Below are 18,123 nucleotides of genomic sequence, written 5' to 3'. Positions count from 1 at the left end.
ACTCATTTTACATGTACTCATTTTACATTTACTCATTTTACATGTACTCAAGTAACTTTTAGGAGAATTTTGCATTAATTATTAATTTGAAAATAATTATTACGTTTACTCCGTTACTATTGGATGTATATGTCCGGCTACTTTATTTTGTTATTTTTATTTTATGCATTCATGATCCATTAAGAGGCACACACCTCCACATGCCTCTCTGTTCACAGCATCACAGCTGGATCAACAGCAGGAGTTTGTGATTTACTTTTGGACATAACAGACACGGTCTATAATGCACACAATTAACTAATTATTTGCTAAATAATAATATAATATAGGAGACAACAAGCAAAGAATATAAATTAAGAAAATGATTTTGTATAATATAAAAGTAATATTTAACGATCACACTTGAGAGTTACAGAATAATGTCTGGGGTATATGGGGCAGGTTATCTAATCAGGAGATGAAGACTTGTCATTTCATCACTAAGTGTATGTTCACTTCTTAAACTCAGACAGTAAACAAAGACAGTAGTGTGCCGGTTTCATTGTTGATTAATCTGTTGATTAGTTCCTCGATCGATCCATTAATCATTTGGCCTATAAAATGTCAGAAAAGGGTGAAAGAAGTCGGCCACTGTTTCCCAAAGCCCAAGACGACGTCTTCAAATGTCTTGTTTTGTCCACAACTCAAAGATGTTCTGTTCAATGTCACAGATAAACCACAAGATATTCATATTTAAGAAGCTGGAATCAGAAAATTTTGACTTTTTTTCGTGAATGACTCAAACCGATTAATCAATTATCAAAAAAGTTGCCAATCAACTTCATAGTTAACAACTAATCGTTTGATCGTTGCAGGCCTAATTTCGATGACTACTTTTACTTCTACTGAGTACTGTGTTTGCAAACAGTACTTTTAGTGGGGTACAGTTTTTGGCTGTTCTACCCACCTCTGAATATAGCAACGAACAACTATTTGCTATATAAAAGATATAGACTAATATTGGTGTCCTGAGCAGAGAACGCCATTTCAGCTCAACCTCCATGTTCGCTTGTGACGTCGGAGGTGAGAGCTGTGGGGAGGCATCCCGGCCCAGAATCTGCATGTTCTATATTGAACATTTAACGAGGTTAACTATGATGTGTGTATCCGCCCCGTTTTTTGGATCCTCTCCTAATTTCTATTGGTTCTTCCTTGGCCCATGCTACTTCCTTCCACTAAGTTTTGTGAAAATTGGGACTAGTTTTTACGTAATACTGCTGACAAACAGACAAACTGAGCTGAAAGCATAACGTCCTTGGTGGAGCGAATTAGATAGATAATTCATTTAAAAGAAATGTTTTATTGCATCAGACAATACAGAGTCATCGGGTAGTTTTTCATAGTGACTGAAGTTTGAATGAGTGTATCTTGTTGTGTTGCAATAGAATCATTTTCACATTAGTTTGGAAGCCTGCTTGAAACAAGTGTTTCATTACTGAATATTTGCTGTGCAGTCGCTGTGTTAATGTTCAGTTCACTGGGGTAGAGAGCCGTGATGGGGGCAGTAGAGATGTGTTTGCCAGATGTGTGTAAGCTAGACTAAGCCTCAACAAGCTTCACCCTCATTGGACATTTTTAAAAAAGCGAGCAGCCCAAGAAAACCAATCTCAGCTCCTGTCACCACGTGGTGTCTGGACTTCAGGGTTGCCAAGTATGCCCAGCATGCAGTTTGCATCAACCAGTAATAGCAACCAGGCCTTCAGGGTTACTGTGCTTTGAAGCTGTCGGTGTAACTTCACCCCCAGGTCTTAGCCTAACCCTACCTACTGCATCATTTTGAAACATGGCTGCGAGATGAAACCACGCCCACTTCCGTATGATGGAAGCCTCGACACAGCGTTATCAAAAATGACAGATACAATAGCTTGGAAAATAGCGATTTGGTATGGGCTAGGTATTCATATTTTTCCATAACATTAGACATGTTCTGTCCCTGGAGCAGAGAAACATTATTCCTGGAATCCTTGGAAATGAGTTGTTTATAAAAGTACTTCAGCTACAGTCAAAACGCATTGGTCATATTTCGAGCAACACTAAATGCAACAAGGAGAAAAATTAATAAAACCATGGGTTTCCAACTTGAATAATACACTTCAGTGTATTATTTGGTGGTATTAATAATTATTAAGGTCAACATAAGAATGAGCCGTGGTGTCTTATGTTTTGACCTTTTGGACATTTGAACTTGTCAAAGCATAAAAACAACAGATGAAACTAAAAACATCAATAATGGCTGCATTCCATTGGAGTGAGTCAGTTGCAGGGTCCTGGTGTTGTGTAAGCTAACTCATTGGACTCACTAGTACACTGTCATGTGACGGAGCTTCATTAATATTACTAGTAACACTTGAGCTGTAGCTCTACAAGCAAAATACTGTAAATATTCATCGTAAAGAAACCACATCACTCAGCTGAATGAAGTACATCAGATAGTTGATGGGTACTTTAATTGTCAGTACCTGTCTCTTTGTGATAGTACAACAGTGTTTGTGCCAAACCAGGTGATTATAAATGGAAAGCTCGACCTTTGAAGGGGAACACTGAACTATGATGAATACTGGTGGGACGTGAAGTGAACTGCCTCCTGCTGCCGAGAGCGTGGTTGGTTTCCGAGCAGTACTCTGCAGCATCTGCTCAACATGCTGCTTACACAGGAAATTGAAAGAGCTAGAGGGTCTGTGTGTGTGTGTGTTTGCTATTGATTCCTGGCTGTATGCCCAGGGTTGATACATGGGAGAGAGACCTAAAACAAGAGGAAAGAGAGGAGGTGGAGAGTGGAGGAGTGAGACACTAACATGACATCGTGCACAGTTGTAGATGCTAACTCTTAAATAAACCAAGTGATGTCCAAATGTGCGTGTAAACGACACTAAGCTACACGATGCGGTCTGTTTCAGCGAAGCAGAATGAAGGCTGCCACTGGACATGGAACACTGTGATAAAGGCACCAAAAGCCTTTATCACAGTGTATCAGCACTGTGTTAGTTTTCACCTGGATTGTCCCATATTTTCTCTTTCTATCGATAGAAAATGCTACATGCTAACAGAAACACATAGAGGACACATAGGCCCTGTTCACACCTGGTATTAGAACGGGTCTCAATTGATCCGATTTCTACTATATCTCTGTGGAATTCTCAAAATGTTCAGATGTTGCTCTTAGCTAAATTCTTAGAATTAATTTAAGTTCCTTCTGCAAGCAATGATGCAGAGTGTTTGTCTAGGGCTTTTATTGTGAAAGGTAGGAAGGGAAAGAGTGAAGTTTCAATGTGCTGCCGTTGACAATGTGAGAGTAATAAAAATGCTGTCTCGGTTCAGAACTTACAACCCTCAGCTACAACAGCTTAGCGATTTCAGAACCAGCTGGAGAGAAGGGAGGAAAGTCGCGGTATTCCTTTCATGTGCTTGTCGGCAACGTTTACACTACAAAACTTATGTGGTCAAATGTGTCCCAGACCACCTCTGCAAGTGCGTTGTGGTGGTCGCTGTCCACCTGTGATCCAATCGCCCAAGACACATTTTAATGCTAGTTGAGAAGGGGGTCACAGAGGTTTGAAGGATGAAACCATGCAATCTTAACCCCACCTACTGCATCATTTTTCAGCAGCCAATGTGAGTACCAGCTATCCTGGTAAACACAACAATAAGACGTTACAGTTCATAAACGGACCACTGTTGAACCGTACGGATCCCTCTCACAGATTAATTACACAGTTTAACGTTAACCAACAGTCTGAAATGAACTACTGATGATCGTTATCCACTAATATTCAATAAAATGTGAGATCAGGACATCATTTATGCTTTTCTAGTCGCTGATCTCTGATTATGTTACATTTAAACAACCAATCCATGTTTCAATTGACAGGAGGGGAACAAAGGTTCCATTCGCTTACATTATGATGCGTTCAGGCTCTGCTCAGTGAAAACGAGTATTGGGCGAAGGTAAATTATAATGTTATCATGATGTGGTCACATGTAATCTATAAAATGTAGTTTTGGTGATTACCTTGAATAAATCCAGTAGTATGAAGGAGATGTTTTCACATGAATATAAAATAGATATTAGAGATGAATTATAATAATGATAATAATAATAATTTTCACAGACAGAAAATCACAAAGTGCTTAACAGAGCAGAAATTTGAAAGCATAAAAAACACAATGTGACCCTAGGGTCAATAAATTACATACACAGAGAAAATAAAAATAAAAAATTTAAATTAAAACATATTTTAAGAGTAGGTCTAGGACATGGGTTTTTACTCAAACGCCAGCCTAAAAAGGTGGGTTTTGAGCTGTTTTTTGAAAGTATTCACAGAATCTGCGAGGCGTAGAGTTGCAGGCAGAGCATTCCATAGCCTCGGCGCCACTGCCTCAAAGGCTCGGTCACCACGGGTCTTAAATCGTGTGCGTGGAACTGACAGAAGACCTAGAGCGTTTGACCTGAGAGTGCGGGCGGGTGAATATGGGTGAAGTAGATCAGCTGCATAAGTAGGAGCCTGACCGTGAAGTGCTCTGTAAGTGATGGTGAGAGTTTTGAAGTGTATCCTAAATGCTACAGGGAGCCAGTGGAATTACGATCTGTAACACGAGCTCTAAGCGCAATAATTAAAACAACTAATGACAAGATTTGTTTTTGTCCATAAATATACAATATTGTATTAATTTATATTTGAATTGTGTGTTTTTATGAAGAAAAAAACACTATAAGTAAAGTAAAAGGACAATATTTATAACATGTTATGGTTTAAAGACTTAAGAGTGGTTGAAATGATTTTTGAGACGGTGGCCAAAAATGTAGTCTGGAGCCTTGTAGACCAGCTGCTATAATCCAACATCAATGATTGGCAATTAGTATTGACGGCAAAAAGAAACATGATCAGGGATCTCTAGAAGTTATATTTGCTCTATTTTTTCCTTTTGTCCTGATCCGATCTGTGATCCGATCAGTGACTCTGATCCGTGATCCGATCAGAACCGTAAGTGTTGTGATCCGTTGCACCTCTAAATGAACAGCCAACTGTTCTCAGGGAAAGAATAGTCCTGCAGGCATTTAGGGCAGGAACCTACTCTCTCTCTCATGACTGTCATGTGTTTACAGAGAGAGAGAGAGGGCGTGTGTGTGTGTGTGTGTGTGTGTGTGCGCGGGCTGATTTTTCGCTTTGATTTTTGAAAGCAGGCGAAACGTAGACACGCCAGTCTGCTAGAGCATGATAAGAGTTGAAGTCAGTCTGGGTTACAGGTGTAAAAGAAGAGAGAAAATGCCTGTAGGATATTGCAAGTAGAAGAGATTTAATGTTTGTCCACCTTTTCTCTCCTTCCTCTGTCTGATAGTGAGTTGTGCAAGAAATGAGCAAGACACATGTTCCTAATCCAAATGAAATCAGTCCTTCAATGTGTGTGTGTGTGTGTGTGTGTTTATCTGTGTTGTGTGTTTGTGGTAAACTAGAAACATATGGCCTTGTTCACTACATGAATCACAGAGTAATCACATGATACATTGCATTCACAGATCCTTAAAATGTCTACATTTACAATCCTCAAACTGTAGAAAGTTAACTTTTCCATACATACAAAAATTCTTCTTCCACAATTCGCAAATCTAACCATCCATCATCTTCCTATTATCCGGGGCCGGGTCGCTGGTGCACCTGGAAACCCCGAGACGTTCCCAGGTCAGACAAGATCTATAATCTCTCCAGCATGTTCTGGGTCTACCCCTCACAGCACCGAACCGCCTGTCCATCTCACGCTCCATTTTTACCCTCACCCGTGAACAAGACCCCGGGATACTTGCTCGCTTGGGGCAGCGACTCACTCCAAACCCAGAGGGGGCAATCCAGCGTTTTCCGGCAGAGAACGTGACCTCAGCCTTGGAGGTATTGACTCTCATCACGACCGCTTCACACTTGGCTGCAAACCCCCTGAAGGTCGCGTTCTGAAGGAGCCAACAGAACCACATCATCTGCAAAGAGGTGGGATGCTAACCTGAGGTCCACAAACCGGACGCTCTCTTACCTGCAGTATATGTATATTATTTTTACAACAAATAAGAGTTATCTTGTAGGTCATCTTTTTCTATAAATGTTTAGGCACACTTTGGATTTAATAACTTTAAAAAAAGGACCGTTTGTAGGATTTGGTGAATGGTGAGATTGTAGATTGCAACATACTGAATACCCCTCAGCTCACTCCTCCCTTTTCAAGACTGCAGTAACGGGAGTTGCCGAGTGCAAAACAGCAGTAACACCGTTCCCGTTACTTACAGATCATCCTTACCATAATAACTGTACTATAGGAGCAACAGAAGTCAGACAGCGGCTGTCGGTACCAGGGTTTTACACTCTGCGGCTCACGTTGCCACAGTTTAAGCGTGACGCACTAGATTTTTAATATTTCTTTTAACTGTTCAACAGATAGCATTAATCGTTCAAATTTCTTAAAGATGGTAAACGGTTAAACGTATAATTATTAACATCCCTAGTTTGCACATGTAAGCACCACATCAGCAAACAATCAGAGATGAATAGCTACTGACCATCATAGGAAGGTTCATCCAGCTCACATAAAGCTACCTAAACAGAACCTTGCTGTTCTGCTGGGTTCTTGCTGTGTTTGAGCAAATAATGCAAATGCTCCCCAGTTTGCTTCTGAGCTGGAATTATATTCCAAAAGAGAAAAGAGGCACAGCTGTGTGTGTGTGTGTGTGTGTGCGTGCGTGTAAACCATCTCTACAGGGTACAGATTCGGCTGGCAGATTAGAGGATTTTAGTCAGTCCGACACACGAAGAAAATAGATAATACACACAGGCAGTTGCTTTCATATTCATAATTAATATTCCATACAGATTTTTCAATCCAATATGAGCGGCTTCATCACCCCAGATTAAACAAGACATAATCCACGCTGTGTGTTCCATCAGATTATAGGAGGCTGTTATACAAAGGGAAACTACTGTAATTATTGATACTGTTCATTAAGCTCTTCCATTTCATGTGTAAGGGGCTTGAAAGTGAGCAGAGAAGACAGCAAAGGCTTCACACTAGTGACACTCATCAGCCATGGTCTGTTATGGCCCAGTTCCAATCCGCCTCCTCACCTCACACTCCGTTTGTGGTCACACTCACGGCAGAATGCAGCACCCTTCTTGAATGGTTACTTATAAGTACAGCAGAAAGCTTCAAGACAAAGTTCCCTCTCTAAAGGTAGAAACTAGGAATATATAACAAGAAATATGGGAAAGTATGTCAGTGTCAGTGATGTATACTGCAATGTAAAACAACAGAGACAATCATAACGCTGAATAATGTGATCTATGATCAATCCCATCGGTCACAATAGTGACAATGCAAATGTATCAATGCATTTTTGGCATGTTTTGTGTAAATGTTCACAATATTGAAATATCGCACAGAAAAATAAAAGTTTTGGGGGGGATTATTTGAAGGTGGAAAAGTTGGAAATGGATATTTAGCATTGTTCATCAACAAAAATAAATGTAATTTTTCCATCCAGTTTTCTACATCGTTCTTCATCGTTTGAGGTCTGACTGGCGCTCCTTTAAATACTTCTTCTTCTGCATTGGTAAAATGGTTTTCTGACTGGACAATTGGCACTTCTTAATAATCACATAAAGATGGTAACAACCATTCATTCGCATCTTCTTCCATCAATTTTCTCGAAATTCTCTTTAAATTTCTGATGAATTTGGATGGAAACTTTTGTAATGTGCTGGGGTTTTTATGACACAGGGTTGTTTTTGGTCTGAATGCCTCTTTAGTCTACGGACATGTGAGAGGGTGCATTTTAACACCAGTGTGCTTTAAACTATGAGCTAACGTTAGCTAACATTTGCTAATTAGCACCACATGTAATGCACAGCGGAGAATAATGGCACCAGCACTACATGTCTTCAGAAAAAGAAAACAGAGTTTTGACCAGACGGTAGTAGGCTTGTGTCCAGCCTGGTGTCCTCTCTCAACGAATAGCACCACTAAGGTGCCCTTGAGCAAAGCACTAAAGTGACCATGACGGGATTGAGTGGGCGGCCCCAGTGGGCTCTCTCTGGAGTTTGACCCTTATGTTTATGTCATCCTTTACACAGACAGCTTTCTTTACACAGTGGTACCTTGGAATGTGTGTGTGTGTGTGTGTGTGTGTGTGTGTGTGTGTGTGTGTGTGTCCTAGCTATTCCTGCTATTGTTGCTAGGTGCATGATGTGACAGTCTAACTCGAACCTCATTGGCTGTTTCTCTGTCTTCTTTCTTTCCTATTTCAGATAGTGTGGCGAGTTGACAGGAGAGCTGAAGCGAGCGTGGAGAGGCGTTGGGGCTTTCCTCTTCCACCGTCCTCTGCTTTTCCTTCGGCCCCCGTGGAAGCACTCATCCACACCACTGCACTGGAACACACCCATCACTGTATGTCCTCCTTTCCCTCCTGTCACTGAGCATGTTCTCTCTCTTTCTATCCATCTTGCTAAGTACTGCAAACCAGTAGAGACCTCTCAGTAAAGACCATCACAGATCAGTTGTTTAGATGCTAATCATCCTACTATGGCGACGCAGTAGTGTATTTCAATACAGTACTTCACAAGCACCCCCTCCCACCCCAAACCCAGCCCAAAGTCTGGCTCGGCTCCACAGGGTCCCACAGGCGATGAGGAGGGCCAGGGGGTTTGTCTCTTTCTAGACCTTCTCCTCTCCACCTTGTGTCTTCATGTTTTGGGGGTCCTCCGGTGCCCCCGCCCTCTGTCGACCCCCCCGCACCACGCCACCACGGCCGGCCACCCCAGTCGCCTCGTTGCCATGCCGACAGAGACACTGGCTCCAGCCCTGCCAGATAGCAAGGCCGCTGGCCCCGCAACAGCCTTCAGTTCCACCGTACCCCTCCGCATCCTCAACAAGGGCCCCGACTACTTCAGGAGACAGGTACTGTTACATCACTCTGTGGAATCAGCTGTGTGTGTGTGTGTGTGTGTGTGTGTGTGTGTGTGTGTGTGTGTGTGTGTGTGTGTGTGTGTGTGTGTGTAACCTTGTTACTGAAACCACTAAGACCATATCCAAAACAGAGTGCTTGTTGTGGAGAAGTGGTGGACAATATCCCCTATTCTTTCAATACAGAGTGATACCAGGGTCCCCATCACCAGTCTCCATACAGATACTGTAGTTCTACAATTAAAAGACACTAGACAGTGTGGAGTGTGAGCACCCTAATTATCCCACTGTTCAAAGACGTTCAGGTGAGGTTAGTTGGCGACTCTTAATTGCCCGTAGGTGAAGATTTCACTTCCACAACAGGAAAACATTCGGCTCAACCGTGTGACCAGCTACATACACAAAGATAGCCATAACCAAGAGTCAGTCTAAAAAAGACGATTGGGTTTAATTTATAGATTACGCCATGAATTAAACAAAACTAACAGGAGGCCTGGGCAAAAAAAAAAAAAAGAAGGGGAAGTCTGAGCCCCCCTAAATTATCAAAACAGTGAATACACTAAACTACAAACAAAGCCTTGAAAACTGAACTACCCTCCTTATTAAAAAGTAAATGAACAAATATAAAACAAGAAGCAAAAGAAAACTACACGATAGATAGATGGCTGCTTTGTCTGGAAGATAGATCTTTCTCCTCCAGCCTCCCTTAAATATGGGGGCGGGGCCACGCACTGATCATTGATCAGGAACACTTGAGAGCAGGGAGAAGTAACCCTTTTGCCTGCCTATGGGAAGAAATTGTTCTGGTGTCTGCTTGTTTCTGTAGACAGTGTTCTATAGCACCTCCCAGAGGGGAGAAGCTCTCACCCTTAAGACAGGTAAATACATCCCGCTGCCTATACTTGTGCAAGCTGTGCCCACAACTAAAGCGTCATGAAAGATGCTGGACTGAAAAGGGATGTTTAATTTTGTAAAGTCAGCTTTAAAAAAAATCTGTTTCAAAACAACACTCCCTATATCTTCTCTGATATGATTTTGAAACTGGATAATTTGCTACCCCTACACCTCATGTTGAAGTCTTTGTTCTATCATAGAAGCTGACATCTTATCTGTTACTAGATTTGAATTAATGCCTCTGACTGCACTAGATGCAAAAAAATGTATTATTCTTCTGATTAATCTAAAATCACAGGAAAATGTGTAGCCAACAAAACTTGTATTATTATATAAGTAATAATTCTTATATTATTACTTATATGGCAAAAGTCTATTGGCATAATAGCTAACTAGGAGTCTTGTCCATTTCAAACAAAAAAATGAACTCTGCGTACGTATGACACAATCAGAGCAGAAATTTCACGAAGGCCATTATGGCAATGGCTGCTGCGCCCCATCAGTTTGGCCCCTCAAAAAATGATATGTCCTACAGCCATAGTGGCCTTGATGCCCCGCCCACACTACACCAGCTGATTTGGCCGTCTTCTCCTCTGCCTGTTTCATGTCAATACGTTTTTTAGTGATTCCACCCAACTAAAACGCAACCACAAATCTTTGATCCATGTTGTTCATAACTGGATTTTTAACAGTATTAACTTTGTCTGCTACAGTAAAACAAAGTAGGAAACAATAAACACAGTTAAAACAGACAAAAAGGAAACCATTTAACTACATTGGTAACTTACTTAGCCTACGTACTGTATGGTAGAAGCACAAATATCAAGGAAAAATGGTCAAATCAGCGGGTAGGTCCTCGGGTTTGCGCCCTATCTGACCATCTGTCCTTGCATTGTCTCTTCATGTCTCTGTGGTGCACTCGTGTCCACTGTCCAAAGACTTGCATGTTTAGGTGAGCCTCTAAGGAAGGTTTTAATGTTAGTTTCAATAGTTGGTCTGTCTAGAAGTTGTTGCCCTGAAAAGTTTGCAAGCTGTTCTGGGTGGTCCCCGGCTCTCTCTTGAAGTTGGGTTTGCTACAACCCTGGGTAAGCAGGGAGGAGCATGTAGGGTAAACATGTACAGAAAATGGCTAATGAGTGTTGTGTTCATTAACATTTAATTTTGAATCTGTGTCTCAGGTGGAACCGAACCCAAAGCGCCTCAGTGCTGTTGAGAGACTAGAAGCTGACAAGGCCAAGTATGTCAAGAGCCAGGAAGTTATTAACGCCAAGCAGGAGCCAATCAAACCACCCGTGATGGCTAAGCCTCCCGCTGGTCACACCCTCCTGTCCAAGAGAGGCCCTGGGATTGGTGGAGGAGGAAATGGAGGCGGGATACCTTTCAAAGCATCCAATAATAACGCCAAGGCAGATATGTGTCCAACAAGCAGCGGCAGCAGCAAACGGGGGAATTTAAACCTTGAGATCCTTAAAAATCTGCTTAACTCATCCTCTTCAGGAGCAGGATCTGAAGGACTAGGGGGTGGAGCTAAAAGTGCTGTGTTGATGAGGTCATCAGGGGGAATGGCCAGGAGTTGGACGCCATCGGGGTAATTTACTAATTTAATATTTAGAAATGGTTATGAGTCGTTTTTGTGTACACGTCTACTGCAAGTAGGTCACCTTGACTGATATTTCCTAAATTATCCTGAACAGGCTTGTGGGGAGTCACCATAGTTTGAACAAAACTGCATTAATGAAGCTATTGGCTCTGTGTATCCATTGCCTTTTCTTGGAAATATCAGTTTGTTTGATGTAAAAGCTCCATAGTAATAAATCGTTTTTAGCCAGATGAGTGACTTTGTTCTGCTTATTTTCTGTAACCAGTTTAGCATTAAAGCATGGTGGAATTAGCAAGCTAGCTAGCAGACAGTTGGAAAGTTAGCTAGCTTTCTAATTTCACTATGCTTTAATGCTGCACTAGTTACAGCAAATAAGCCAAACAGCCAGTGGCAGCACTGGGTGTAACAGTCCCTCCACCTCACTAGCGTCATTATAACCACGACAAGCTATTTAGCTAACTAGCTAGCTATCACTCTCCAGAGCTGCATCTGCTCTCTTCCTGTTGACCTATGATAACACTTTAAGGACCCACTGACGTGTGTTGTCACCTTAACAATTTACAACAATAAATAGTTCCATGTCCGTTCTACGCCTAATCTATTTATATGTTCTGTACCAAACTCCAGAAAGAAATATCTGTGAAAAATGTCCTGATTTGCCTTGTACTTTATACCTCCAAATTACAAGTCACATTCACCCCACATCCTACTACTACTACTACGGTGTCGATCAATGTTACAGTTTTAGTAGCAAATTTACACCGTTCTTACCACTCATTCACATCCCTTGTTCTGTAACTCTCCACTGCCTCTGCTAAAACATTGCTAAGCTAAGCTAGCAGTTCATACAAGTATCTGGACGGTCCGTGATGGTGGAGAATCGAAGGTTGGGACACTGTCACTGCTTTCAGTCTGCAAGTAAAAAAGGTGCTTCATGTTAAGCTAGTGAAACCGTAAGCCGCATGTGACTTGGTTTTATGGAATTTGGATAACCCTGGATGTTTATCTAAGCAATAATGATTACTCGGCCTCTGATTGGCTAGTAGTCGGTGCCTTCATTGTTTGGATTGGTTAGGTTTAGGCATGAGGAGTCAGATTGGTAAGGGTTAGGGTAGGAAAATCAGGGTAAACCAATCAGGGGCGGAGTAGTGCGAGTCTCCTGGAGCTGGAACAACGATCTAACAGAGCTGTGGGGGCAGTGGCAGAATGATTGGTGAAGGGGGTACCATGGGATTAGGTATCTGGCTTTGATTGCATTTTTTGAATTTGGGAAGGGGCCATATCCAAGGTTGTTAAATTACTCTTTATGTCCACAAGTAAGTAACTCCACATACTTGATTTTGTCTTCCTACCAAATGCTCCTGCATTGTAATTATCTTCTTGTTTTCTGTTCCTAGGGTGCCGTTAACCTACCGATCTACAATGACACTTAATGAGCAACCACCAGACTCAGCTCCCAGTCCAAGCACCTCACACTCCCTCCGATCCTTCTCCCATTCCCTGAAGGTCCCTCCGATCAACAGTGGGGGACGTCGCAGTCCACTACAGGGAGGAAACCTCAACCTTAGCAGACGAGGTGAAGGCATTATAGATCGCTCTCGCTCCCCATTACCACCTCTTCTCACCTCCCACTCCTCCTCCGACCTCCTGCGACTGTGCAATGGCAAGCCACTTCGCATGGCGCGATCCAGCACCTCCTCAGCTCCGCCCCTCCCTCCAAAACCCAACCCCGTCACCCTACCTCCCCCGGCTCTGTCTTTGTCGCTGCCGCCCCCTCGTCCAACTCCATCCCCCTTGCTCTGCGACAACACCGCCCCCCAGTTGCTACCTTGCGATTTCGGAGATCCTTCCAATACTTCAACCGATGCCAACCCGGAGCTTGAGCTTGGTTTATCCGTGGCTCGTCGCTCCTCGCTACACAGATCTAAATCAGACCTGTCAGACCGGTATGCCCGGGCGGGAGCTGACGTGGAACGCTTTTTTAACTACTGCGGCCTCGACCCAGAGGAGCTTGAGGCAGTTGGTCCAGAGAACTTTGCGCGGGCCAACTCAGACATCGTCAGCCTGAACTTCCGATCAGCTTCTATGATCTCCTCAGACTGTGACCGGTCGCGCCGATCTTCTAACGATGGGCTGTCAGACGGGGACGAGGACGAGGAGGAGGAGGCTGGGGAGCGTGTTCCATATGGCATCTCGGCTGTGGAGCGAAATGCAAGAGTCATTAAGTGGCTGTACAGCATCAAACAGGCAAGAGAGACGCAAAAAGTCTCACATGTTTAGGGCAAGCACTACAGTGGAATGGATGTACTTTAAACTACAGGTGAACTGCCCCATGTTTCAGAAGGGATAGATGGACCAGAATCTCTCACAGGTTTACAGACTGTGATCTTGTCGCTGAACAGAAAATTTGTCAAAATGCAGAGATGGATGAATGAATGGATGCAAGAGAAAGCCTGACGTGTCTAACAAACCTGGTGAGGAAATGAATGAAGGGATGAGGAAAAGGACTCCAGTCCACTTATGTTTAGAACATCATGAACACTATAACCAGAAAGGAATGAAACTTGGACAGTTATATGATCAAACTGTCTCAGTCTGAAGAGACAAACAACCATGGGACATGTCTGAGAACAACTAGTTAATTAATTGTTTCTCTATGGATAATCCTACAGACAGTCTGTCAATTTGCTGAAGTAACAAGAGGAGCGAAATGCACTGCGATTTACCAATGACTCATCAAATGACTGCCTCACATCGAAGGGTTAAAGGCCTTTCTCACAGAGAACATTTTGGCTTGACTAATCAGAGCATTGTAAGTGGGATTATCTTGCTACATAGCTTGCTAGCTACCTAGCTTTCTATCTGTTCAGTCGACAATAACTCCAACCTTGGTTCTGCCATCTTTGTCCTCTCAGTAGCTCCTGGGGAGCTGAGAGTACACTAGCTAGGCCAACTGTCTTCACCATGCAGACACACAGTATGAATGTACTGATCTGTCTCTGAGTCAGTGTGGATTGATAGAATGTTTCATGAGTCAGGCGAGTGGCGGACATCAAAAACACTTCTAAAAACGCATGTTTCTTTGACCAATGTTAGGGCTGTCACTTTGTTGAATTGACATGATTCTGTTGATTTGCGGTGCCTCCACTGCATCGCTGAGTGACGAGCTAACAGTTGTTTTCAGATTTGTTGTAATTACTGTAAAGGCCAAAACACACGACCGCCTAACGTCGATTGTCAATTATTTGTTGTCTATTATTTTCTATGTAGCCCCCCCCCCCCCACACTGGCGGCTCAGCGACCCTTCATGCCACTGTCCCATTTCTCCGCCCCATAAAAGACACCATTTTTTAATGCAGAGGTGGAAGAAGTAACGTTACTCAGATCTTTGACATTAGCAAAAGTACTAATAATACATGATTTGGCACTGCAGTGTTTTTTACGGTTTACTTTTTTCTTCTTCACGTTAATTCTCAGATAGTTGGTGTTATGATTATCTGGTCACCATAGCTCACTGGTTACCTGCATTTTGCGTTTGCAAAGAGAGAACAACATTAGCCTAGTTTACTGACAGGTCAGAGTGACAATTAAGAGATGCATCCAATAGATCGGATCAAAACATTTTACCTGCGATTGGAATTAAAAAGTGACAGCCCTAACCGTTAACTCCTCATAGCAACTGGCTCCATAGCTGTTAACTGAAACATGCTACTGGTTGTTCAGGGCCACCATCAACATTACCTGTTCTACCTGTGTTTTTACTGCAAGTCAAATGTCCACTTTGAGAAAGGCTGATGTCACATTGTTGATGTCTCCATTTAAACCAACCTTGAAAAGTGTCCTGACATCTTTGCAAAACAGATACCGAACTCTTTCTGTCAAAATTCACATTGGAAAGTCAGTGACGCTGGTACACTGTGTGACCGTGATGAAGTTGATATTGACTGTTAAAGGAACATTTGATCAATTCAACTCAATGGGTTACAAATTGGTTATTAATGAGTCAAATGTTGAGAAAGTCATGAAACACTAACGGTAGTAAGCTAGCTTTAGCTCTTGTTAAGCTAGGTATTGTAGTTGCTGAATGAAGGCCTTGAAGTGTGTGATGACGACTGAGTGATGAAGGAAACAGAGGACACTGAATGATTTGGACAGATACACACAATATGGTATATAATCTCAAGCATACTTATCCGTACAGCATTGAGGTAACATCATCAAATCGTTATGCTGATGATTTATTAACCAACAAACTATTTCACTCAAGATATTTAATGTCCTGTGATGGGATGTGGTCATTCAGAGGCCGTTCCACACTGCCGACAACCCTGACATTTAGAATTCAATGATGTCATACATTTGGGGGATTTTTTTTCATCAAAATGATGAGATTTGGTCAAATGGTCCATTGTACTAAATGTTATTACTAATGGTGCTGAGCAAGAGTACACTCGATTTTAAAATGATCCAACCTAAAAAGTCAGCCCAGTTATGCCAACTCTTTTCCAATGAAAGTAGCTAGCAGCATGACCTCCAAAAGATGCTAAATCTTCCCTCCGACGCCCCTCCCCCAAAATAATCAATCATTTCATTCAGCCCAAATTGGACAAGCTCATTACAGTCCTGCGACCGCCAAAATTACCAAATGATCAAATTTAATTATATAATTTATATTTTACTGTTACGATTTGAAAGAATGTAATTATCAAATCTTCAGAGATGAATTGATAAATGATAAATGATTTAACCAGCTGTAAAAATTCTTAACTGAACGTGTTAGATCGCCAATGTAACTGATGCTGCAACTGATGCTGACAGGTTTATTCAGCAGTAAATAATTATTATAAAGTGCGAGTTTGCCAAACTACTATATGACACTCAGTGTGCTCTCTGCATGCTGGTGTCTGCATTATGTATGTAAGAAAATATGTAGGGTGGTTTCCTTGATGATGAAGCATTACTCTTCATCATTACGTTTGATCGATGGAGTGTCTTTATTCTCTTCAAAAAGACAACACTCCATCTTCTACATGAATGATTTAGATGTAAGGGATAAATAATAATAATAATGCATTTTATTTATAACGCACTTTTCAAATGATTGAGGTGTAAGTGATCAGCCTCTGCTAATAATGCTCATTATCAGATCAGAACCGTTTATTTGTGAAGGTATGTTGCACATATGTGTGGTGCATAACATTAAACAATCAACATCCACAGTGCAAAAAATAGAAACATATCAATTGAATACACCAACCTGGTTCGGTAAAGTGCAGCAGGACCTGATTCCAATCCCACGGTTATTTTCCTCTGTCGCACCGTGTCGCGGTGATACGGGATGAAGTCACCAAAATGGTCCAATGAAGGAGTTACCAGTCAGTCCGCATGACTCCCGTCAGTGAAATGTTTTACAGACATTCACACGCACATCTGTAGGAGAATTAAAGGTCAAAGAACCAGAAAGTCTCGAGTTGTATGAGCATTGAAGTTTCCTTTAACAGAGATGGCAATCTGCGATGGAATGAACACCTCAAGCAGGACACCAAAACTCTCCTTTCAAAACAGTGTTGATTATGTAGACCACCAGGCCCTATACCTACCCTGAGAGCAATACTATAATGAAGCTGTCTGTTCACTCTTACAGCACTGTATGGCATAGGAGGGTGGAAGGGAGTGCTCGTCTATTACGTCAAAGAACACTCCGTGCTGCGTTTACGGTACGATTTCTTGTCGATGCCCTCGGCTCTGCTTCGTCTTTATCCGCCTCTCTATCTGTCCAAAACCTGTGTCTTCACCCTATGTGTCTCCCTGGTAATGAAGGGGGGGCTGGATTACCCTCACCCTCGTAGTCTGTCAACATGTCTGCGCGTTGCTGACATGTCTCAAGGCCTGAAGCCATATAGGTGTGAATGCAGCGGCTCAGTCAGCGTCTAGCAAACTGTCAGTGTGTCTGTCTGCCACCTCCCTTCCCATCACCCTCAAGTGTGTCAACAGCAGCAACTCTGCTAGGCTTACTTCACTTCCATGCATAATAAATACCTATTTAGCTGAGAATATGGACAGAAAAGTAACATGTTTCAGCTTTTCAGAAAGACCCAAGACATCTGATTCACCTATCCGCTATGATCTAGTTAAACTTAGCTCAAGGCTTTAAAGGGACAGTGTGTAGGATTACCATCTAGTGGTGTGGTTGCAAACAACTGAATACCCGTCCGCTCACTCCTTCCTTTCTGAGACCTAGTTGATGCGAATCGCCGAGTGCAAAACCGCAGTAATGCTGGTCGCCTCGCTCAGAGGCCATCTATACCATAATAACCAACACAGCCTCACAGAAGTTTGTGAAATAGGAATACAAAATACAATCTATTGGTTTTATGTACAGAAACACGAATATTCTGTATTTTCCGTGGCGCTCAGAACTTTGTTTTTGGACCACATTATGTTAACAATGAAAGTTTAGGTTTTAGGCAATAAAATCACTTAATTAAGTTTTCGAAAAACATCATGGTTGGGCTTAAAATAACTAAGTACATTTAGGTTTAGTCAACAAAACGAACATTAGGTTTAGGCAACACAACAAGCGTTAGGTTTAGGCAACACAACAAACGTTAGGTTTAGGCAACACAACAAACGTTAGGTTTAGGCAACACAAC

General features: G+C 42.2%; 1 protein-coding gene across 4 annotated transcripts in view; it reads left to right on the top strand.

Moving 5' to 3' along the window:
- fam110b (family with sequence similarity 110 member B) overlaps window positions 1-14,170 on the top strand; it is a 52,007-nt gene extending 37,837 nt beyond the window's left edge. For 3 of the 4 annotated variants that reach the window (XM_031874897.1, XM_031874898.1, XM_031874900.1), the window contains 3 exons: window positions 8,322-8,970; window positions 11,049-11,458; window positions 12,868-14,170. In XM_031874897.1, coding sequence (XP_031730757.1) covers window positions 8,848-8,970; window positions 11,049-11,458; window positions 12,868-13,750 — 1,416 coding nt within the window. In that variant the 5' untranslated portion in view covers window positions 8,322-8,847 and the 3' untranslated portion in view covers window positions 13,751-14,170. Of the gene's footprint in view, window positions 1-4,730; window positions 6,018-8,321; window positions 8,971-11,048; window positions 11,459-12,867 lie in introns of those variants that run through there. The other variant, XM_031874899.1, reaches the window with a different exon arrangement.
- Window positions 14,171-18,123: the final 3,953 nt, after the last annotated feature.

Source organism: Anarrhichthys ocellatus, unplaced genomic scaffold (assembly GCF_004355925.1).
Source record: "Anarrhichthys ocellatus isolate YVR2014 unplaced genomic scaffold, GSC_Weel_1.0 scaffold85, whole genome shotgun sequence".
NCBI lineage: Eukaryota > Metazoa > Chordata > Actinopteri > Perciformes > Anarhichadidae > Anarrhichthys > Anarrhichthys ocellatus.
The sequence above is the reverse complement of the archived record's forward strand: the minus strand, read 5'-3'. Positions and strand labels throughout refer to the sequence as shown.